Source organism: Amphibalanus amphitrite, unplaced genomic scaffold (genome assembly GCF_019059575.1).
Source record: "Amphibalanus amphitrite isolate SeventyFive unplaced genomic scaffold, NRLGWU_Aamphi_draft 001394F_arrow, whole genome shotgun sequence".
Classification (NCBI taxonomy): Eukaryota; Metazoa; Arthropoda; class Thecostraca; order Balanomorpha; family Balanidae; genus Amphibalanus; species Amphibalanus amphitrite.
In genome coordinates, this window is record NW_024882887.1 from 71,298 (window position 1) to 94,731 (window position 23,434).

At 53.6% G+C, this 23,434-nt stretch overlaps 2 protein-coding genes across 2 annotated transcripts in view; both read right to left on the minus strand.

The window, feature by feature from the left end:
• The window catches only part of LOC122372738 (synaptogenesis protein syg-2-like), a 69,796-nt gene that overhangs the window by 13,086 nt on the left and 33,276 nt on the right, over positions 1–23,434 (minus strand). The window contains exons 8-10 of the mRNA XM_043350270.1: positions 21,087–21,217; positions 7,930–8,092; positions 7,472–7,628 (exon numbers count right to left, since the gene is read on the minus strand). Coding sequence (XP_043206205.1) covers positions 7,472–7,628; positions 7,930–8,092; positions 21,087–21,217 — 451 coding nt within the window. The remainder of the gene's footprint in view (positions 1–7,471; positions 7,629–7,929; positions 8,093–21,086; positions 21,218–23,434) is intronic.
• Positions 1,768–3,891, minus strand: LOC122372740. Its single transcript, XM_043350274.1, has one exon. It carries the CDS (start codon positions 3,255–3,257, stop codon positions 1,902–1,904), a length of 1,356 nt encoding a protein of 451 aa, XP_043206209.1. The 5' UTR covers positions 3,258–3,891; the 3' UTR covers positions 1,768–1,901.

Below are 23,434 nucleotides of genomic sequence, written 5' to 3' on the forward strand. Positions count from 1 at the left end.
ACGTTCGAAGATCTCCTGTACCGCCGCTCGCTGATCTTCAGAGAGACCCGGTATGTCGGAGGCCGAGGGACAGGAACCATCGGGCTCGATCCCGTCTGTGGATGCTGTAGAAGAGTACACCGGCACGCTTCCCTCCACGTCCAGGGCGCTGTCCGCGGCGGAGTCCAGGTAACCGAGAATAGAACCCTTACGCACTGATTCTGAAGCCATTCCCCGGTTGGATACGAGGACACGCGGGTTGGTTGGATCAAAGATACCCGAGACGAACTCTAGGTCACTTGACGCGTCCACACGACCAGCAAAGACAAGAGGACGGGAATTGATCTCGCATGAGCTACACGCAGCAGGGAGGACGGCTGAACAACCTAGTACGGCTGTGTCTCGCTTCGTCACTCGGGTTTCTCGTACCGCCACACACGGTACATCAGTCATGAACAATACACAAGACTCCTTCTTTCCGAGTGGTAAGTATAGTGTCCATCGAGATCGATCCTTCCGAGACCCAGAAACAGCGTTTCTATTCATGTCCAGGCAGAGGCCGTGTTGCTGCATGGCATCTCTCCCGATGATAAGTTCGACAGGGCACTTGCTGCTGTCCAACACCAAACAATCCAATTGGAGTTCGATTCCGTGCATATTCACTGGAAGGCATACTCGGCCAAGGGCTGGCAGAGCACTGTTGCCAACAGCTCTTACCACTTCATCACTTGGGGTCATAAAATCCACATCCACAAACTTACTTCCAATGATTGTTCTGCCCGACCCACTGTCCAACACCGCCTCCACGTTTTCTGAATTCAGCTGAACGGAAACTCGCAAAATAGACGGAGATGAAATAGCAGAAGTGAAGACGGAAGCGTTCGTCGAGTCGGGTGCATCACCATCACAGTCATCTGTAGGATTGTGTTCGTCAACGGTAAGCAGGCTTGAGACAGGGTCAACTTCACTGGCGTTGCAGGTGTTTAGATGCGTTCTTTCTTGAGTCCCCTGAGCACACGATATCCCGGTCGATGGCGGGGCAGGTCGTGGTCCGGTGGATGACGGGGCAGGCGATGACCCGGCGGGCGAGACGGGTGGCGGCCCGGCGGGCGAGATAGGCGGCGGCCCGACGGGCGACGGGACAGGCGGCGACACGGCGGGTGGCGAGGCAGACGGCCACCCGGCGAGCGACGAAGCAGACGGTGGCCCGGCGGGCGACAGAGCAGACGGTGGCCCGGCATACGACGGGGCGGGCCGCAACCCGGCCGACGACGTGGCAGGCGGTGACCCGGCGGGTGAGACGGGCGGCGGCCCGACGGGCGACGGGACAGGCGGCGACACGGCGGGTGGCGAGGCAGACGGCCACCCGGCGAGCGACGAAGCAGACGGTGGCCCGGCGGGCGACAGAGCAGACGGTGGCCCGGCGTACGACGGGGCGGGCCGCAGTCCGGCCGACGACGGGGCAGGCGGTGACCCGGCGGGCGAGATAGGCGGCGGCCCGCCGGGCGACGGAACAGGCGGCGACACGGCGGGCGGCGAGGCAGACGGCCACCCGGCGAGCGACGAAGCAGACGGTGGCTCGGCGGGCGACAGAGCAGACGGTGGCTCGGCGGGCGACAGAGCAGGCGACGGCAGGGCAGGCCCGGCGGGCGACGAAGCAGACGTTAGCCCGACGGGATCCAATCGACGACGGGACAGGCGGTGCTCTTGTCGACGGCGGCGCCGACGGGATCCATTCGACGACTGGGCAGGCGGCGCTGGCAACGAGGCAGACGTTGACCCGGCCAACAAGGAAGACGATCGTCTAACAGGCGACAGAACAGACACGTCCGCTCCGTTGATGCTGCTTTCTTCACGAAAACGTTCGCCGTCAGGGCTGTATTCGGTCACAGCAGGCTGCCCTGGTTCGCCTGTGTGACCGACTAGTTTTCCGATTGCCTTGTGTGTCCCTGGCGATCTGATCGAACTGTACGGACGGGGGATGGTGATCGAGAACTGTCGCCACTTGCAGAACGAGTCTCCGATCGAGCACCAGCTCCAGGTCGCCTCCGGGCGCGTGAAGCGGACCCGCTCTGACGGAGCTGTGAACCTTCCGCACCTCCCTCCCGTCGGCCTGGATTCCGTGTAAATGAACGTGATTCGCAGTCTCGAACTAGATGATCTGAGCTTCCACAAGCAAAGCACAGACCAAGCTTCTGTCGACAGATGTCCTCAGCATGTCCACGACGGCCACAGAAACTGCAGAACGCCCGCGATCTGTCACTGCTTTTTCCTCTGGCCATGGATTGTTCAGACCTTGATTCGCGTTGAAGGCTTCTATGAACACTTTCATTCCGCTGCTTCTCACTTCGTCGCCGAGTGCCGGACTCATCATGCGTGTTCCTCTGAGAACGGCGAGCAGTTCGATCCACTGCCATCCCCGGTCTCTCAGGTGCTCTTCCTCGTGGCGGTTCTTCCATTGCGGCCAGTACCGTGGAGTCTAATCCCGCTACTGTGTGCTTCTTACACTGAAGAATCGTCAGGTAATGATCCCATAGCAGCGTCTTGCCGTGGATAGCCCTGTTATATCTGATGTCCAGTTTCAGCTGTTCCCGGATAACAGGTGGCAGGCTCTGGAAAAGTCGGTCTCGTAGAAGCTCAGACGATTGGACGTCCTCACCAGGAAAGGCGTCTTCGAAAAGAGAAGACAGTCGGAGGGCAAAGAGCGCAAGGTCCTCTCCTGGTCCTGGTTTCGCATTGTCGAAACGAATTCGAGTACTCTGCTGTGTGTGGTCAGTTTGGACAGCCACCCAACGTAGCATACGTTCCTTCAGTTTTGCATACGTGGTTTCGGTCCCTCCGCAAGCCGAGAACACTTCGGCCACTTCACCGACCAAGAGAGACTGCAGAAGCGGAAGAGCTTCGTCCAGAGTTCCGGAATACGTGCGTGAGCAGTGATCTTCAAATCGTTGGAAGTACTGGTTCAGACTTGTAGTACCACCCAGACCAAAAGTCGGAATGGTGAACGTCTGCTGAAGAAGGAATCCCCCAGACGATCCCTCACCAGGCCGACTCCCCGGAGGTCTTGACTGATCCCGCATGGGCTGCTCCGCATGGGTCGCTTCCGGGACATGAACAAGTTGCTCTTCAGTTCGGCTTGCCGCTGGTAACCGAGATGTATCCCGAGTGGGTGCGACTGACGTTCGCTCTGCCAGCAGTTCGCTCAGTTCGTTGATGCGCCCGAGTGCCTCCTGCAGTTGTAGCTCAAGTTGAGCAACACGCTCCTCCGGCTCAGCCATCTCGTTCTGACTCACCGTAGTAGCCGCAAGAGACGCGGTGAATCAATGTAGGAATCCAATCGACGATGGGCAGGCGATGTCCCAGTCGATGACCGGGCAGGCGGCAGACAGGCCGACGACGGTGCAGACGGGATCCGATCGACGGGGCAGGCGGTGCCCCGGCCGACGACGGTGCCGACGGGATCCAATCGACGATGGGCAGGCGATGTCCCAGCCGATGACCGGGCAGGCGGCACACAGGCCGACGACGGTGCAGACGGGATCCGATCGACGGGGCAGGCGGTGCCCCGGCCGACGACGGTGCCGACGGGATCCGATCGACGATGAGCAGACGACGTGTAGACGGGATCCGATCGACGGGGCAGGCGGTGCCCCAGCCGACGACGGTGCCGACGGGATCCAATCGACGGTGAGCAGGCAATGTGCAGACGGGATCCGATCGACGGGGCAGGCGGTGCCCCAGCCGACGACGGTGCCGACGGGATCCAATCGACGATGGGTAGGCGATGTCCCAGCCGATGACCGGGCAGGCGGCACACAGGCCGACGACGGTGCAGACGGGATCCGATCGACGGGGCAGGCGGTGCCCCGGTCGACGACGGTGCCGACGGGATCCGATCGACGATGAGCAGACGATGTGCAGACGGGATCCGATGGACGGGGCAGGCGGTGCCCCGGCCGACGACGGTGCCGACGGGATCCGATCGACGATGAGCAGGCGATGTGCAGACGGGATCCGATCGACGGGGCAGGCGGTGACCCGGCCGACGACGGTGCCGACGGGATCTGATCGACGATGAGCAGGCGATGTGAAGACGGGATCCGATCGACGGGGCAGGCGGTGCCCCGGCCGACGACGGTGCCGACGGGATCCGATCGACGATGAGCAGACGATGTGCAGACGGGATCCGATCGACGGGGCAGGCGGTGCCCCGGCCGACGACGGTGCAGACGGGATCCGATCGACGGGGCAGGCGGTGCCCCGGTCGACGACGGTGCCGACGGGATCCGATCGACGATGAGCAGACGATGTGCAGACGGGATCCGATGGACGGGGCAGGCGGTGCCCCGGCCGACGACGGTGCCGACGGGATCCGATCGACGATGAGCAGGCGATGTGCAGACGGGATCCGATCGACGGGGCAGGCGGTGCCCCGGCCGACGACGGTGCCGACGGGATCCGATCGACGATGAGCAGGCGATGTGAAGACGGGATCCGATCGACGGGGCAGGCGGTGCCCCGGCCGACGACGGTGCCGACGGGATCCGATCGACGATGAGCAGACGATGTGCAGACGGGATCCGATCGACGGGGCAGGCGGTGCCCCGGCCGACGACGGTGCCGACGGGATCCGATCGACGATGAGCAGGCGATGTGCAGACGGGATCCGATCGACGGGGCAGGCGGTGCCCCGGGATCCGATCGACGATGAGCTGGCGATGTGCAGACGGGATCCGATCGACGGGGCAGGCGGTGCCCCAGCCGACGACGGTGCCGACGGGATCCAATCGACGATGAGCAGGCAATGTGCAGACGGGATCCGATCGACGGGGCAGGCGGTGTCCCAGCCGACGACGGTGCCGACGGGATCCAATCGACGATGGGTAGGCGATGTCCCAGCCGATGACCGGCAGGCGGCACACAGGCCGACGACGGTGCAGACGGGATCCGATCGACGGGGCAGGCGGTGCCCCGGTCGACGACGGTGCCGACGGGATCCGATCGACGATGAGCAGACGATGTGCAGACTGGATCCGATGGACGGGGCAGGCGGTGCCCCGGCCGACGACGGTGCCGACGGGATCCGATCGACGATGAGCAGGCGATGTGCAGACGGGATCCGATCGACGGGGTAGGCGGTGTGCAGACGGGATCCGATGGACGGGGCAGGCGGTGCCCCGGCCGACGACGGTGCCGACGGGATCCGATCGACGATGAGCAGGCGATGTGCAGACGGGATCCGATGGACGGGGCAGGCGGTGCCCCGGCCGACGACGGTGCCGACGGGATCCGATCGACGATGAGCAGGCGATGTGCAGACGGGATCCGATCGACGGGGTAGGCGGTGCCGCGGCCGACGACGGTGCCGACGGGATCCGATCGACGATGAGCAGGCGATGTGCAGACGGGATCCGATCGACGGGGCAGGCGGTGCCGCGGCCGACGACCGGGCAGACGGGCAGACTGTGGATCGGCCGACAACAGGGCAGACGGGATCCAGCCGACGACGGGACGGACAGGATCCGGGTGATGACGAAGGCGACAGGACCCTGCCGACAACGGCGTAGACGGACTAAGCAATGTATATACCACAATGTCTGAATAGTGCCATGTTTGGATAGCTGGATTTGGTCCTAGCCCCGGCTGCGTGTTTATGGAAGTACGGGTAATAAATATGGCAAATTTCCCGAATGCGATTACCGTAACCAGCAAATACAATTGACCTATGAGAATGAGACACACCGGCTAACCTATAATTATCAGCAGCGTACGATCCACACTTTTCGAACACACTCACACAAACACAGGGCTGATCACGCCTAATTCCGTCGTTATTTGGGCCATACAAGTGTCACAGACCGCAAAATATGGTGAAATATTTCAACCATACAAATAAATCAGTTTGCACGCGGTCTAGATGCAGTGATGCACAAAAGTTCGCGCCCTGCAATCGGTACCAGGTACTCACCGGTGCGGCAGATTTGAGCACTCACGCCAAGTAGAGTCGCCAGATTCGGTCGGCACAAGTACTGCTGGTGCAGGTTCGGTCAGCGGGCGAGTCAGGTGCAGTCCGTGTAGAGACGGATACCGGCGGCAGGCACGGTCCACGTCGAGACAGGCACGGTCCGCGTCGAGACGGGCACCGGCGGCAGGCACGGTCCGCGTCGACACAGGCACCGGCGGTAGGCACGGTCGTGTAGAGACGGACTCCGGCGGCAGGCACGGTCCGTGTCGACACAGGCACCGGCGACAGGCACGGCTCACGTCGAGACAGGAACGCTCGAGAAAAGACGGGCACCGGCGGCAGGCACGGTCCGTGTCGAGACGGGCACCGGCGGCAGGCACGGTCCGCGTCGAGACGGGCACCGGCGGCAGGCACGGTCCGCGTCGAGACCGGCACCGGCGGCAGGCACGGTCCGCGTCGAGACAGGCACGGTCGTGTAGAGACGGGCACCGGCGGCAGGCACGGTCCGCGTCGAGACAGGCACCGGCACGGTCGTGTAGAGACGGACTCCGGCGGCAGGCACGGTCCGTGTCGACACAGGCACCGGCGACAGGCACGGCTCACGTCGAGACAGGAACGCTCGAGAAAAGACTGGCACCGGCGGCAGGCACGGTCCGTGTCGAGACTCCGGCGGCAGGCACGGTCCGCGTCGAGACAGGCACCAGCGGCACGGCAGGCACCGACTACAGGCACGGCTGGTGCAGCGCAGAGACAGCCATCACCGGCACCGTGCGGTGCTGATAGTCACTTTGAATTAGTCACTGATAATTGTTACTGAATCACTGGCGCTATCAAAATCGCATAGGACGAGCCCCCAATGTTAGCGGAGCGCCGCCAGAGTCAACATAAAGTTCTTGAAAAAGGCACACTGTATTTTCACCGCTTGTGAGCACTCGGACACGAAAACCGCACGACCGTCACGCTCCGGCTCCGTCCCCGAATGCCCGCCCCCCCCGCCGGCCGCCGCAGTCAGCGGTCAGCCGGTGCCCCGCGGCGGTAACCTCCGCAGGGGCGAGGTCAGGCTCCGGCGGAGGGCAGGGCGCCCGCAGGGGCGAGGTCAGGTCAGCCCCGACTCGACTCGGACACCGCAGCGACGCGGTGTAACATAAACGCACATACGGGTACAACATTGTGTAAAATTGATGTCCAGGAGGGTACTGAAAGTTTGGTGACGATCGGCGCAGCGGTTCTGGAGATATATCGAAAAGTCTGGAGGGGGGGGGGCAAAAAATAGCCCCCCCCCCCCCCCCCCACCAGGTCGCGGGTTAATACCGAACGATGTTATTGCCGTTTTTACTTTTCTTGACGCACTGATTGGAGGTCAACTCAAGCAAGTTTTCCATAATAAAATGTCATAATTCACCGTACATTAACTTCAAAACCGGTCCGCATGTTACGCCCAGGTTTCTGCTACCATCTGGTGGGCCTGGATGACGGATGTCCCTGTTGCCAACCTGGGCTCTAGCCTATATGGCTCTTATAACCTACCTGCTCGGCTCTATGGTCTCTCTGGCGGCGGTGGAGCGGTTGATGAACCACTTGAAGCGCAGCTTGAGAGGCTGGGCTGTGACCTGGCAGGTGATTTCCACCTGACGGCCAGGGAGGAAGTAGATCCGCCTACTGGGACGCTGGCAGCGTGGCGCGTCTGTCGAAATAACACAGAACGGCAGGTCAGAGGTTTACTTGTCTACCTGTCTTTCGCGCTCAACTGGGCCCTCTTCGGTGTTTCAAGGCCAATAAAGTTGCATAGGTAAAGTTTTGTTTAAACTTTAAACAAAGTTCTGTTTAAACCTAATTCAAGCAGAAGTTCACATGAAAATGCACCAGCTACCGTAGGTAATTGATTTAATCTAGCGCTCCTAACACCTTCATTCATCTCATCGGCATTCCACAAACCACTCGGCTAAGGCGTGACATATCCGTATCGTGATTCGCTCTATACTCACAGAGCACGCGCAGTCGGACGGATGCGCTGCGGGCGCTGCCCTCCGCGTTGGTCGCCTCGCAGCTGTACTCCCCCGACTGGTCCATGGAGACATTGGGCAGAACCAGGCTGCGCTCGTGCACGATGACGCCGCCGTCCCTCTGACCCGGCTGGAGACGGCGATCCTGAGCGGAGCGGTCACAGGGTATCAGGACCGGCGCACAGTGGGCCGATATGCCATTCTAGCGCGACAGGGCCTGAATCTTCGAACGGAACCCTCGGTTTTTCGCGAGTAATTCGCGTAAAAAGCGGCCGATCGCAACGAAACTTTCAGTACCCTCGCGATAACTACTTTTACAGCTAACCTGAAAACTTCATGACCCTGACCCTAATGATCTTTGACCTGTGACCTTCTTTCGAGACCATGTTTGGCCGGAATCGCGATTCAGGGTACCTATGTCGGCTCGCATTAGCCGTAGGTTTGCAGTCTTTTCTTGGTTTAAAGCGTTTAAACATGGGATATTATGTTGCTCCCATGCATTAGGGTGGGTGTCAAGGTCACCAGAAGGTCAGGTAAGGTCATTGACCTTTGATGACCTTACTTCACTTTTTCGAGTTTTATATGTTTCTAGGCTAGTTTTTGGAGCTGAATTCGAATCTAGCAACCATTTGAACATTTACCATGTAGCTTTGGTGCCTTCGTAACATGTTACAAAGCTGTCAGAGGCGGTTGCCACCTACTGCAAATACCCGGCAAAACCCTTTCTGGTTGACCTGACCTGACCTGACCCGACCTGGCCTAAATGTATGAAGACATCATCTATGATCGTAAATAACATTATTTTCGTGATCAGCACCAAAAAAAAAAACATAGCAGCCACCCTTTACGACGTTCTAACAGGTCCCGATTTTTTCGACTTTTGGGTCATTGACCTGACCTGGAAGGTCAACCGATGACCTAGGACCTTACAATTGGGTATTAACAGCTTCCTCTTGCCACGGGCAACACGCTCGTCTTTTCCGCGAAGCTCTAGCTCGATCAGGGGCGAAACGGCGGGGGGCCAACGGACCCCTTCTATACGTTCGCGGCTGGAAAAACACCACTAGGGGCGAGGGTTAAGCCATATCTGAGGGCTTATTTCAGAAAGACCGCTAAAAGAGCAATTGAATGCACTTTTCCGCGACGATGTATCTCTATTGGTCCCCGAGATAAGGGCCGGTTTTCGAGAAATGTTGATATATGCAACATTTTACCTTTGATGACCTCTGGTGACGTGACCTTTGACCTGACCTAGAAATGACTAATTACTCCATCTGGAATTTCGGGCGCTCTTTCCAATGCCACTTACTACGTGTCGCTATGTGGCCCAAGAGCCGAGTTAGAAGGGGAGTGTTCAATTAACACCTCCCGGCCCGGCGCGTTTGACGCCGAGCACCGGTCCGGCGCGGGTTGATGTTTGGCTGCTACATCCAAAGTCGCAAAAAGTCGCAAAAAAAATGACTGTTGGATCTTGTAGTGCAATGAAACATTGACATGTAGCGAGATTTTCGAAGCGGTACTCTGCGGTACTTTTTTTAAAAGTCTATTTGTGTGTGACATCAATTATGTGAAATTATATTTTCGTCTTTAAATCTTTGCGGTGCCAATACATCATAACCAAGTAAGAGTTCGCCATTTTCATGTGGTTATGTGTGTTCTGCAGACCCGGAGCTATCGTTTGATTACGAGCGAGCGAGCGCAGCGAGCGAAGCGAAGTCTTTTCAATATAACGGAAAAATCTCAGTATGAGCGGCCCGGCCCGGCCCGGCCCGGCCCGGCCTGTAACGCATTTGAGAGGCTTATATCTCAGCAACCGCTGGACCGATTGGCCTGCGGTCTTTTTTGCTGGGTAGCCCCATCCCTTCTACCCCGTAATTGACTACTTTTGATACATCTCAGTGACCGTCGTGGCACGTGCCACGTGAAAAGTCAAGGGTGTTCAAGCAGTTTTGCAAAAGTCATGATTTTGAGAGGCCCATATCTCAGCAGCGGCTAGAGCGATTGTCTTGCGGTCATTTTTATAGGGTAGCTGCATCCTTTCTACCAAAGGTCGGATACTCTTCATCTATGTGAGTGACCCCCACTGCACGTGCAAAATACAACAATAAGAGGTGCCAAATTGGTTCCCATTTCAGTAACTCGGTAATTACTGGGGCGATTTCGGTGAAACTTGGCATACAGGTAGGCACCCACCAGGCAATGCATTCCCATGTGTTGCGGTTAGGGTGCTAATGCACGTGCGCACGTGCAGGGGGCGTTTCCAGATCTCGAGAACGGCTGGGCCGATTGCGCTCAAATTTGGTACACGGTTGGGGACCGGTTAGTAGGGTGCCGTGCAAAAGTCATTTTGGACCCCGTTTGCACGTGCGCACGTGCAGAATGCCGCTTCCAGATCTCAGGAACGGCTGGGCCGATTGCGTTCAAATTTGGCACACCGCTAGCGACCGGTTAGAAGGGTGCTTTGCACAAGCCCGTTGGAAGTACCCTCTCGCCCTTCCGCACGTGCAGGGCTCACTATCTCGCTCGCTCGTTCTTCGCCCAAAAGGCGTTTTACTGGTGTATATAAATGTGGAATTCCTCCTCAAATTGTGATTGTTTTCGTGGATCAAAGATACGTTGTCGAAGAGTGCGGGGGATGAGTTCGGTCCAAACGATTCCGAAGTTCGTGTTTAAGCTGAGTTTTCGCCTTGAAATAGCAATTGTGTTGAAAAACAAAGACCACAGCAATGTAGTATGATCATTTTTGAACAAATTGGTATAGGTTTCATTGCACATCCACAAAGTTCGATTTTTTTTACCCATGTCGTGCTAGACCTGGCGATCGGCCCAGTGTGCGGCGGTGATACGAGATCGACCAGAGCTTACCAAAACTGGGGTAGTAGACTAGTACACACATACTAGTTACAGTGATACGGGACTGGTCTCCGTCAATATGGCATAAGTACTACACTGATACGAGACTTATCACTGTATCACAGCGTGTAAGTACTTAGACCATGTGCTGCAGTGATAACGGGACCTACCAGGGTAACCAGGACATTATCACTACAGTGATACGGCCTATGGGACCAGTCAGCGGTCACCAGGATACCAATATTTCCTACAGTGATACGGGACCGATCAGACGGTCACCAGGGTATTGGCATAACGATAACGTCGGACAGCGAATCGTATCGACCCAGCACCGAGCCGGCTGACCGGAGATGTCAAGGTGTCCCCTCACTGTAACCCCAGCTATCGGCTACGGCTATCGACAGCGCCGTGGACACACGTGAATAAAAGACGACTACATATAAATACTTTAAATTCCTAGTGCATTTTATTAGTTAACACAGCTCGGAAGAAGGACAAAGACTTACACCAAAAACAAGGAAGACTACAGGAAGAGAATGAAAAAAGAAGGCTACATCTTCCGTCTCCTATACATACGAGGATAAGTTACCTGGTTATATAAACTTAAGTGTTTCTCGCTTACAGGATATGCTTGACTCAACCACATTTTCACCCTGTCGGAACCACTGGCGGATCCAGGGGGGCCACGGGGGCCATGGCCCCCCCCCCAAAGGCCTAAAGTGGCCTGTTTGGCCCCCCCCAAAACGCCAGAAAAATTGCTAAGAAAATATACCTTGATGGAGGTTTTTAGCCACTTGGTGAAGTAAAGCTTTCCACAGCATAATATGGAAGCAATATAGTAGCAGTGAGGGTCAGTCAAAAGTTGCGCGAGCGGAGTCGACCTTAAAAAAAAGACTGTTGTTGGCACGTGTTTATGGCGCGGCAGCTGGTAGTTGGCGGTGTTTCGCGTGGTGTGGCATCACTGGCGGATCTGGGGGGGGGGGGGCACGGGAGCCTGAGGTGCCCCTGACAGGCCCGTGGTGCCCTTGCTAGGCCTGTGGTGCCCCTGGACCCTGGCAGGCCTGTGGTACAGTCCACAGCAGAAGTAATGTGGGGTTTCAGTCATGGGTATGTTCTGCTTCTGAAGCTTAGGAACGATTAGCCAGACTACAATGAAACTTTGAATGTAGCTTATATGTATCGTCACCCTTGCAGCTGCAACTTTAGCTATTGACATCTTCTTTTCAATCACTTCGCATTAAACAATCGCCAGTCAAAGCCAACCGTTGAGTTTGGTAAAACCCTACATTACTTTAGCGGTGGGCTGTACCTCTGGCGGGGCTAGGGTGCCCCTGCTAGGCTGCTGATGCCCCTGGGACCTGACAGGACTGTGGTGCCCCTGACAAGCCTAAAGTGCCCCCAACAGGCCCGTGATGCCCCCGACAGGCCCAAGGTGCCCCTGCGTGATGCCGTGATGCCTGCGAGGCCGGTGGTGCCCCCTGCGAGGCCGGTGGGGCCCCTGACAGGCCCATGGTGCCCCTGCTAGACCGGTGGTGCCCCTGGCAGGCCTGTGGTGCCCCTGCTAGGCCGCTGGTGCCCCTGGGCCCTGACAGGCCCAAGGTGCCCCTGCAAGGCCGGTGGTGCCCCTGTAAGGCCTGTGGTACCCCTGCTAGGCCTCTGGTGTCCCTGACAGGCCCATGGTGCCCCTGCGAGGCCGGCGGCGCCCCTGGCAGGTCTGTGGTGTCCCTGACAGACCTGGGGTGCCCCTGACAAGCCTGTGGGGCCCCTCACAGGCCCGTGGTGCCCTTGCTAGGCCTGTGGTGCCCCTGGCGGGCTGGTGGTGCCCCTACTAGGCCGGTGGTGCCCCTACTAGGCCGGTGGTGCCCCTGACAGGCCTGTGGTGCCCCCGGGCACCAAGGGGGTCATGACCCATGTGGCCCCCTTTGGATCTGCCACTGATGCATAATATATTGATTTGTAAAGGCGTTATGGCTTATGCAATATGCAATTGCAGGCACTTGGTATCCCTCACTTATCCCTCATTGGGGCTCTGGCGGGCTCCTGAGGGTCCACGTCTATCTCCGGGAGCCCATATAGAGAGGCTCCTTTGGGTCCTTTCAGTACACTATAGCATAAGAGGTCTCCATGCGAGTCCTATACATACATCTGAGGGCGTACCCTGATGTCTGAGGTACCCAACTGCAGCTCCAATGGTCTCTTCTTACACTGGCGGATCCAGGGAGGGGGCATTCAGGGCCATGCCCCCTTCCCAGAGGCCTAAAGTGGCCCGTTTTCCCCCTCCCCCAAACGATAATGAAACATAGTTCAATCAGGGCGTGGCCCAGGAGCCGAGTTAGACAGGGCTGTTTTACCACCTCCGGCCCGCAAAGGAACCCAAGCACTGACTCGAAGCGGGTTAAAGAGACCCTCCCACCTTCAAAAAAGTTAATGAATTGGCATGAAAGTGATGTCGCTAGGTTCAGAAAGGGCGAAAACGAATATCTACCAAATTTTATCGAAAAATATTCACCGGTTTTCAAGAGATTAGACTTTTATTTTTGTTTACTTTTTGGGATATCCGCTGCTGTTCCTAGCGACTTTATTTGAAAGTGCGGCATTTGTTGCGCGCAAAGCAGCCTATACCACCGCATGCTACCAAACGTTTTAGTAAAATATTAACCCTCGCCCTGGCAGGGCCTTTTTCATAACACGGCCTGGCAGGGGGGGGGTCGATGCGACCCCCCCCCCCTCGCGATTGGCTCCTATGGCACCTAGAAACACAAAATTTGGTAGGTAGGTGGGCCCCCCGGAGTTCTCGCCCCTGTGCAAATTTGGTTGCTCTAGGTCAAAATTTAGGGGGGTTTTGGGGGGTATAAATGTAAAAATTTCGCTAAAAACAGGTCAAAAGTTTTTCGCTTATAACTTTTGATCTAATTAAGTTAGAGCAAAAAGAAAAGCACCAGTGAACTCAGCACGTCAAGGCGCGTCGAATGATATACTTTTTAGCTTGCTTAAGTGTACTTAAAGTTTTTCTTAAATTTTAAGTAAACTTTAAGTAATGAATTAAGTTTATGTTAACCAAATTGCATCATATCGCATATCATTCGATTCGGCTGATCACCAGGAACACAATGACACCATTTTTTAAGCTCTAGCGTCATTATGTGCCAAGTTATTGGCAAAAACGTCATTTGACCTCAGTTGACCTCATTTGACCTGACCCATGGATAAGTACGCCAAACAAAGAAGCACCAAGTGACCTGCTGTTAAGAACTGTGGTTTCAAAGCACAAAAGTGATAGAACGAAGCGGATATCTCCAGTATTTTCCGAATTTAGTATTTTCCCATAGGCTTAACATTACGACGTAATGACCTCTAACTGACCTCAGGTCAGTGACCTCAAAAAACCCGAACTATATGTTATACAACTCGGTGAACTTAGCACATCCTGAAAGTTTGAAGGAAATCAGTGCAAAACTGTGAGTTGGACAGGTGCAAAAAGAAAATTGAAATTTGACCATGACCTTGTACCGGTTTTTCTGACCTGGTGACCTGACCCAAGGTCACCCGGACCTGAAATTTTCAGGTCATATGTAAAAAGGTTGCCCCATAAGCTGTGCAAAATTTGGCGGCGCTGCGCGCCGCCGTTTTTACGCTATCTTCGAAAAACCTTAGGGGGGGTCGCATCGACCCCCCCCCCCTGCCAGGGCGAGGGTTAAAAAATCATTAGATCTCCGCTGACGTCACACATTCAGAGGGGTATCCAAAAGCATTAGCCCCTCTGAATCAAAATGCTGCAATTTTGAAATTCAATATCTCCGATTTAAGGCATTTCTCGATGTTGTGAGTGCGTGCCGAAACCGGTAGGGGAAAGTGGGGTAAGACGGTCAGGGTAGGTAAGACGGGCACCCCTTCTGCAGACCAAACCAATAGCGCTACGAGCAAGAAAAGTTAGGACCAGAATTGCCTTTCCCACTACACACCACCATTCAAGTCTGGTGAATTTGTGTTCAGTCGATAATCTTTTATTTTGATTTCTTTAAAACACTCATTTCATTGAAAACATCCATAATGTATTGTGCAAGCTTTTGTGTACAGCACTATAGAGTTAAAAACTCGCAATCACTTGTGGTACACTCATATGCCAACAGTGTTCATTTACGGCGGATTTGCTTTGTCTGCATCAAATTGTCCACAGCGAAAAATCGTGCTGAACTTCTGACATTGAGTTTGGGGTAAGACGGGCAACTATGAACCCAATGGGTCTGTAATGGTGAAAATATTTTTGTTGCTGTAGGAAAAAAGAAGCATTTCTAATAAGAATATGTTCGATTCCGATACTCACAGACATGTTAGCAATATTCCTTCGGCACAGTTTATTCTCGAATAATGAATGTGAAAAACGGTTCTACATGGCTTCTGAACTAGGGCCTATATAGGAGCATACGCCTTCTGCACGAATCTCGTATACTGCCATTTCCGAAGCACTTGAGACCAACGAGCGACTGTATAAATGCGGCTAATCTCGGGCATTTGTTGCGAGCTGCGCTGATCGGTGAAAGAAGCTGGCCGTCTTGCCCTACCCATGTGACCGTCTTACCCCATGGGGTGGGGTAAGACGGGTTTTTGCAAGGTTTTGCAAAAATAGCTGCAGTTTATTTGTTGAATCAGGTCTAAGTCTCATCTTCTGGCAAATGAAAGTAAAATGTCTGAAAAAGGTTTTCACCCAGTTTCCCGTTTCTATGATGTTTCTAACCGGCCGAAAAATGGCTCCAAAGTTAAGGTGCCCGTCTTACCCCACTTTCCCCTAATTGTGAGCCAGGGACCCCATTTTGGCTATCTCAGCTCAAATCTAATGTTAAGGTGGGAGGGTCCCTTTAACTGGTCGATAAAAACAATGGTAAGTGTTTACAAAGTAATATAAAGGCATGGGTCGGGTGGGCTACCATTTATATATTTCTCTTTTTAGTTAAAAAAAAATTCATAGTGTCAGGGCTGTGACGAAAAATAAGTGGCCTAAATCCGATGAGAAAACAGGATTTGGGGGTACCCTAGGTTTGGCTCCTGCATGAGTTGGCCCCCCCCCCCCCCAAAACGCAAGCCTGGATCCGCCAGTGGTCGGGACAAATGTTACTGGTGTCGATTTGTGCAATGATTGACAACCAAACTGAGTAATGTTACAGCATATGCTGTGCGACTGTCACTTATCGTATTGGCTACAGTAGGGGAGAGTGGGGTAATTTGGCCGCTTTTTTTAGAAAACGATGTAACTTAAAATTGACGACACATTTCTGCATTTTCTCAACGCTGGCAGGTGTCGCATTCATTTTACTTTACTGGACAGTGAACTTGAAATGATAGAGTAATTACTTATATTGAAATTGTGACGTATTACAAAGGTCTGCAAGGCGGCCAAATTGCCCCACTAGCAGGGTTATTTGGCCGGGGTGTGGGGCAATTTGGCCGGTGTTAGTTTGCGGTCAGGATTTTCTGTTATATTGCGAGTCAGCTTCAGATTCAGCAATGACGTGTGTCCTATGACGCATTTACCACATTTTGGAGGTTGACTCATGGGGTCACAGGGGTCAAAATAGCCAAATTAGCGGCTCTAGATGCGAAGACAGTTTTTTACGAATAACTTTTGAAGTAATCAAGCTAGGCCAAAACTTCGAGTACCATCGTAATTATCTCGTCATTCCGCATCAAAACATATATGTGTTGACCTCGAGAAGTCAAGGTCAAAGGTTGACCTCAGGTCACGTTACCTCAGGTCGCTTGACCTCAAGGTCACGTGATTTCAAGGTCATCATGCGTATCATTCGATGCGCCTTGGCGAGCTGAACAGAATGAGACCATTTGTGCGGCTGTACCATTTTTATGTAAGGATTTATTAGCAAAAAACGTTTGGTAACCTTTGATGACGTCACATGCTCTTACAGTTGACCAATCGGAAGTAAGGCATCAAAGTAGTCAAAGTTGGTCATGAATTATGTCATTTATGGTACAATTGACCATGAAAACTCGGCCGTCCCAGCATAGTGACCATGAGCGCACCGGCCAAGTTGCCCCGCTAGTCCCGGCCAAATTACCCCATATTGCCATTCTGAAAATTTTTGTGTATAAAGTCATCACGGCTATACGGAATTAGATGAAATTGCTCTTGGAACCGCTGAACACCCCCAAGAATGGCGCTATAATGTCTGAATTCGTTTTTAGCCCAAATACTACATGTTATACAACTTTGTAAACAGAAGTAAAAGTTACCATTTTCTAATGAAATTAACGTTTTATTATTTTAAATAAAACTACGAGGGGCAAAGTTTTGACATTTGTCCTCCAGTTATTTCTACCCATGACAAATGAATAGAGACTAGAGTTATTTCACTCACTTTTATTAGACATCGTACAGGTGGGGGCGGCCAATTTACACCACCGGCCAAATTACCCCACTTTCCCCTACAGGTGGCTGCTGGGGAGCAATGTCACTCCTTGCCGCCGGGAAAGTGCAGTGCTCCTCGCGGCTGCCGGTGTTTTAGAGTTCCACGCAGTGCATTGGCAGCGTCCCGCGCCGTTGCCAGGATGGTTATAGAGTCCCGTGCGGTTGCCGGGATGGTTATAGTGTCCCGTGCGGTTGCCGGGATGGTACGAGCATAGTGTCTCGCGCGGTTACCGAGATGTTGAGTCCCTCACGGTATCCGGGATAACAGTGTGCCGAGCAGTTGTCGTGCTGAGCAGTTGCCGGAATTTAGCAGCGCTCTGCCGACTCGTACAGGTGCTCCCGTCTCGCTCTGTGAGCGCAGCGCCCAGTGCCGCCGTAACAAATGGCGCATTGATTGGCGGCCGGGACCGAGCGGAGGGAGGGCGGTATCGGAGGCGAGCATCGCTGCGCAGTCGGCAGTCGGCCCGCCGGCACTGGCAGGCCGATCGGGGAGATCACTGCCGCGCTACAGGTGCAGGGCGAGCCGGGAGAGCAGCTGGCGCCAACGGGCAGGTCTGACCACTACACCGGGCACCTGCAGTATACTATCAGAGTTACTAAATTGCTTCAATCCATGGCACAAATATGCTTATGAAACCTTTCAATGCAAGCATGCATGGGAGTGGGGAACGTTTACCTTTAGTGCTGTCCTTATCTCAAAAATAGGAATAAATCACGGGCACTATCAATTGGTCACAAAACTGGTAGCTACAGGTATACGGTGATATTGCATGTCTGCTTCTAGCAACGCCGGCAAGAATAGTTTCAACAGACGCATCCGGCCGGTTACACATCATCCAATATCTTGTATGAGTGAATACCTACCCATTACCCGTCAACGCTCAATGCGCTGCCCTGAATAGGAGAAACCTAACCCCCAGTTATGGTCGTTACGCTAGTTATGGGAGAAACCTGATGCGCTGCTCTGAGGAAGCACAAAGTCGGCTCCACTGCAGTGCTATCTGACTACACAGTGCAGTTACGTAAGCCTCATTAACGTCACTGTCAACGACATTCGCGGGGGCTTTACGTTGTGCACTCACATGGGACGGCAGTGCTGATTAGCCCGGCCTGAGCTTAGTTCGTCTGATCTTGAACATGACCACTCACACTGCATTACGGCAGGACACATTCCAGAGCCGTCTATAGGAGTCGGAAAGAAGAGAGAACCGATGCGCCTTGAACCGGAACTTCATAATCGCGCCGGTCATCTCATCAGAGGAATCCTTTTCCATCTTTCCTCGGGAGAAAGGAAAACGAGGCACGTTCATGCCCAAATGAATTATCCATGCGACATTCGTTACTCCGCACCAAATTGATATGTACCGCTGCCGAGAACGCTGCGGGTGACGGATAGTGTCAGTTCCCGGCTGCCAATGCCATTCTTTCCCTCGGCCAACTTATCGTCCGCGAGACGGCACGGCCCGTTCCCTGCAGTAGGCATGTTTATCGGCCATTGGCTAACGCCTAGACAGATGTTACCACCATCAGTCACCCAATGCGAGGCCACTATCGCCTCACATGGCTGCATTGGGAACAACTGATATGCGCTGAGGCATGGTTCCGACCCACACAAAAGATTCTGTCCGCGGTTCCGGCGAGCGGGATCGCTCAGTCACTCGGCTTTTTCTGTCATCAGTCAGTGTGTGTAGGGCCGCCCTCAGACATCTGTTGCCATTGAGCGGACCATTTCGGCTGTCAGTCTATCGGCAATCCATCCAGTCCATGCATATCCGACTTACACCTAACCAGTCGAGCGCAACGTGACGAACGGAACGGAACGGAACGGAACGAAACGGAACGGAACGGAATGGAACGGAACGGTCGAAGTCACCAATCGGCGGCAGGAGAGCGAAATAAAACCAACCAATATCCGACTCATCCATCTTAAACCATTTCAACCAGCACATTCTTAGGTATCCCTCGCCGACCACAACTGTTTCATGTTGATGATGATGATGATGATGATGATGATTTGGAGGTTTAGGGCGTCCGAACTGCAGTGGTCACCGGCGCATAAACGACTGACTCACACTGCAGCAGTCACCCGTACCACTGCCCAGGCAGCCAATAAGAACGGTTCCCTTATGGAGGGTATACCCTTCCAGGGTGACTGTGTACATGGTGAGGTGTTGTGTCTCACCGTGACGTGCCTGTCTCACGGGACACGGGCTCAGCTGCAGCAGCGCATCCAGCCGGTGCTCGACCGAGGCAAATGCCTCCGCTACCTCATCCTACGGCCCGGAACTAATCTAACCAGACCGGAATGACCTAGATCAGCAAAATAAATAAATATCCACACTGTACAAAACGCTGGAACCGGTCGTCGTAGTCAAGCTGTATGTGTCGAGGCCTTACTTCCTACATGCTTACATCCCTTCTTTATGTGATCATAAAGTTATAGTGTCTCACGACTCACAATGAGGCTTACGTCAATACACGTAACGTAGTCACTTCCACCCATTCAGCCGTTTGAACGAAACATACACTAAAAAGACGTAAAGACCGATCTCCAGCAGCACACACGGGAAATAATATACCTAATTAGCAACGTAATTGCCTTTGCGTTCGCCACTGACGTTCTCCATCAAACGATTTGAACCAATCTTATCAGCGGGACAGGAAGGCGGAGCATAATTCGGCTGTCATCAGCATAGCATCCAGGGACGTAATGTATAAACTACAAACGGGCGGAAATAATAGCCAACGTATTAATAACCCAGTTAACATGCTTCCGCGATAGCAATCCATTCGCCGCACTCTGTATGCCATCTGGCTATATTTATTTATTTAGTATAATTATTCACGCACGAATAGCTTTGTTCATTACCAACGAATTCCACATCCATGCGGAGTGCAGTTAATATCGAAGTGTCTCAGTCATTTGGTAAAATGGACTCGCTCTGGGACTTTTAGCACGTCTGTTACCCCAGTGAAACTGACGATCGACTACATACGCGCGCGGGCCGACATTCACCGAATAGCTCTATTGAATTGGTCCGGTGTGCCGGTGGGAAGAATGTTAGCGCTGCTCCAATGGTCAGTGACAGGCGGGCGGGCTAGGTGGTTAGTGATGTCAATTCAGGAAATTGGGGAACCCAAACTAAACCAAACAGCAACTTAACTATGGAAATAATTAAACCGAGCTAGCTATAGAAATGGTGAGTGAGGCCAATGCATGGAATTCAGAACACCTGATATAGACGAAGGAGGATTTATAAAAAGAGCAATATAAAAACTTGGGCTCTAATAGCCAAATACCTAACAATTTGATATCGGTTTGGCATAAGAATGTCAACAATTTGGTGTGCGATTGACATACAATACAAATCACTGCTTCCCCGTGGACATTTTCACTCAGAATTCACCCACAGTTGCGCCAGGTCGCCGAGCTGACCTTCTCATCAGTCACGGAACGTTAGCAGCCCTCACGCCATGTGCCCCTCCACTATTAGGCCACGAGCTGCAGGGTCAATGCAGGGCGTGCGGGCCCCTGATTGCCAGCGCATCCTCAATGGGACCCATCATGGTCGGTTCCAGTCGCTTCGTAACATGCAACCACATTTCACTGACGTATGGTGAGACGTAAAATCAGCAAATCAGTCGAAAACCACCAAACCGTTGGGGACGAAAGGAATGAGGGAAGGAGTCGATGCAAAAAAAAGGAATGTTGTGTAATGTTGGTGTCGCCGTTCTGATTAGGCGGACTAAATTCCGAAAGTGAAATTCACGAATCGTATTCGTGTAATTGTAATTGTATATTTTAGTAGGGCGCTGGGCGCTTTAGCATGCTCTCGGGCGGGACTTTGGCGTCCCGGCATTTGCTTACCTGATGGAACCAGCTGATGTGCCCCGGAGAAGGGTTAGCCTCGACGTCACACTCGAAGTAGACGTCGTTGCCCTCCTTGATGACGTTTGGGTCGAGACTGCGGCCGAGCTGCAGTGAGACCACCGGCGCGTCTGCAACACGGCGACCTGGGTCAGCGGGCTCTGGAGGGGGACTTGAGGGGGGGGGCAGGTGACACGATGACCGATGTCATAGGCTCAGAGGGATGCCGCTATCACACTGAGCGGCGTCAGCCAAGGGAGTGAAAAACTGGCTGACACACTCGGACCTCCACCGCCGACCATCCATCTACCGAGGCTACACCGGCTACCGGCCGCAGTTTTTGTGTCTGGTCGGAGCGGCCCGTGCATGCAGCGGGTTCGGTCCTCACGACCAGACCAGGACAGTGTTTCTATGACCTGGTCGGCTGCCGCCGGTCCCCATTATGCCATTGATCCCATAGGAGGTCCCGTATGAGTATGTTGCAGCTCACCCACGCTATTCGGTAGAATTGAGTGCAGAAACCCGGCACCATCCAGTAGAATGAGATGCACCACGCCCTCACCATATCAGAACAATAGATAAAGCCCACCCACATCCCGCTCCATTCCAGTAGAATGAGATGTAGCCCACTCACACAACGTATACAGTATAGAACGAGATGCGGCCCGACCATGCTATCCAATGGAATAAGATGTAGTCAGTCCGAGGTTGGGGGCGCAAGTTGCCTTCGCCGCGCTGGAGAGATGCTACAACGTTTAGTTATTTGTAGATATCAGTAGATAAAGATATCTTAGATATCCACCAACAAGTGTATTGAGGGATATGCTAAACTTTGCTAAACTTACCTCAATCATAATTGGAAGAGAAGAGCTCTTTTCAATGAATCTGTTTTTATATTATCATTATATTTATTATTCATTATATTTCATTGCAGCCATAGGCGTTTAATTGCGTCGTTGACGTCCGATGAGCCATGAAATCCAAACAAAGTAAATGCGAATTACAAACGTAATTTGTATTTGAGCAGCGACCGCAACTTCGTTTGTAGTGTTGTTCATGTATCTGGGTAATTATCTCAGGATTTATGGATCAAGTGGCGTGGCAGGAGACATTCCGAGAACCAAGCGTTCCGATTGTTACAGTATTATGTCCCCAGTCTGTGTCTGAAGCACCCACGGCGGCGGTGCAGAGAGTGCTGCCATTGATCGGCGCTCAGCAGGACGGATGGCCGGTGATCGCGCCTTCATGCAGGCCCCCGTATCGGCAGACAGCAGCGGGCTGAGCGGGTCGGAGGTCGTTAGTGGACTGAGCCAGGTCAAAGGTCATTTGTGGACTGAGCCGGGTCAAAGGTCGTTACTGGACTGAGCTGGGTCAAAGTTCGGTAGTGAACTAAGCCGGGTCAAAAATCATAAGTGGACTGAGCCGACCAAGGTCATTTGTGAGCTGAACTGGGTCAAAGGTCATTAGGAGACTGAGCAGCGGACTAGGCTGAGTCAGCGGCAGACTGATCTGACCTGACTGAGCGAGCTGATCTGGTCAACAATCACCGGTCGGGCGGCTATCGAATATGAGGCATCAATACAATTGCCTATTTCAACATCCCTGGCCAGCAAATGACATTTCCCGTCAGCTCTACTCCTTATTGAAACGTCCAAATGCCTGTCTGAGTTTCGGAGGGTATTCACCGTCTTTGGTAGCTGCAGACGAAATTCCAGCCATTGAAACGAACGCCGCTTGTTATCTGTGACTCTATTACTGAGGCAGTCACAGCCGTCATGCTTGTCATAAGCCTCGTTTCCGTTCAGACTTAGGTATAGGCTTTCGCCGAGATATCCATTGAATGCAGCGTAGCTGTCTCTCATGCCTATCAGCACCGTCAAAGACGTCTCCGAATCGCTGACAGTTCTTTTCATGCGCTGCTTCCGCGACGGGACTCAAAACCATGTCGGCAGTACTGCCGACCCGGCAACTAGGCTACATCATAGGCTATGGACTGAGCCGGCGCAGCAAATGACACACACCCGGATCCATCTGCAGAAGCGAATACACTCGCCAACGTCGGGACCTGTAAGCTCTCTGAAAAAAAAGAGGAGACGGATCCGGTTCATTCAGAGATCTCCACCCCTGTGATAGCCTTCTCCCAGACGGAGGCTCATTGCCTCATCAGTGACAGCTCCTCATCAGTGACAAAAGAGCAACCATACATGAAAGAAATATTTAAAATTGCTTATCTCTGTGCAACGAACTAGGCAAACAAACTCTGAGCAAAAACAAAACAAAAACAACTAAGTCGACATAGTCAGATTCAAAGAGCAAACGACAGCTGGGTTTACGTCGCAAGATTGCTG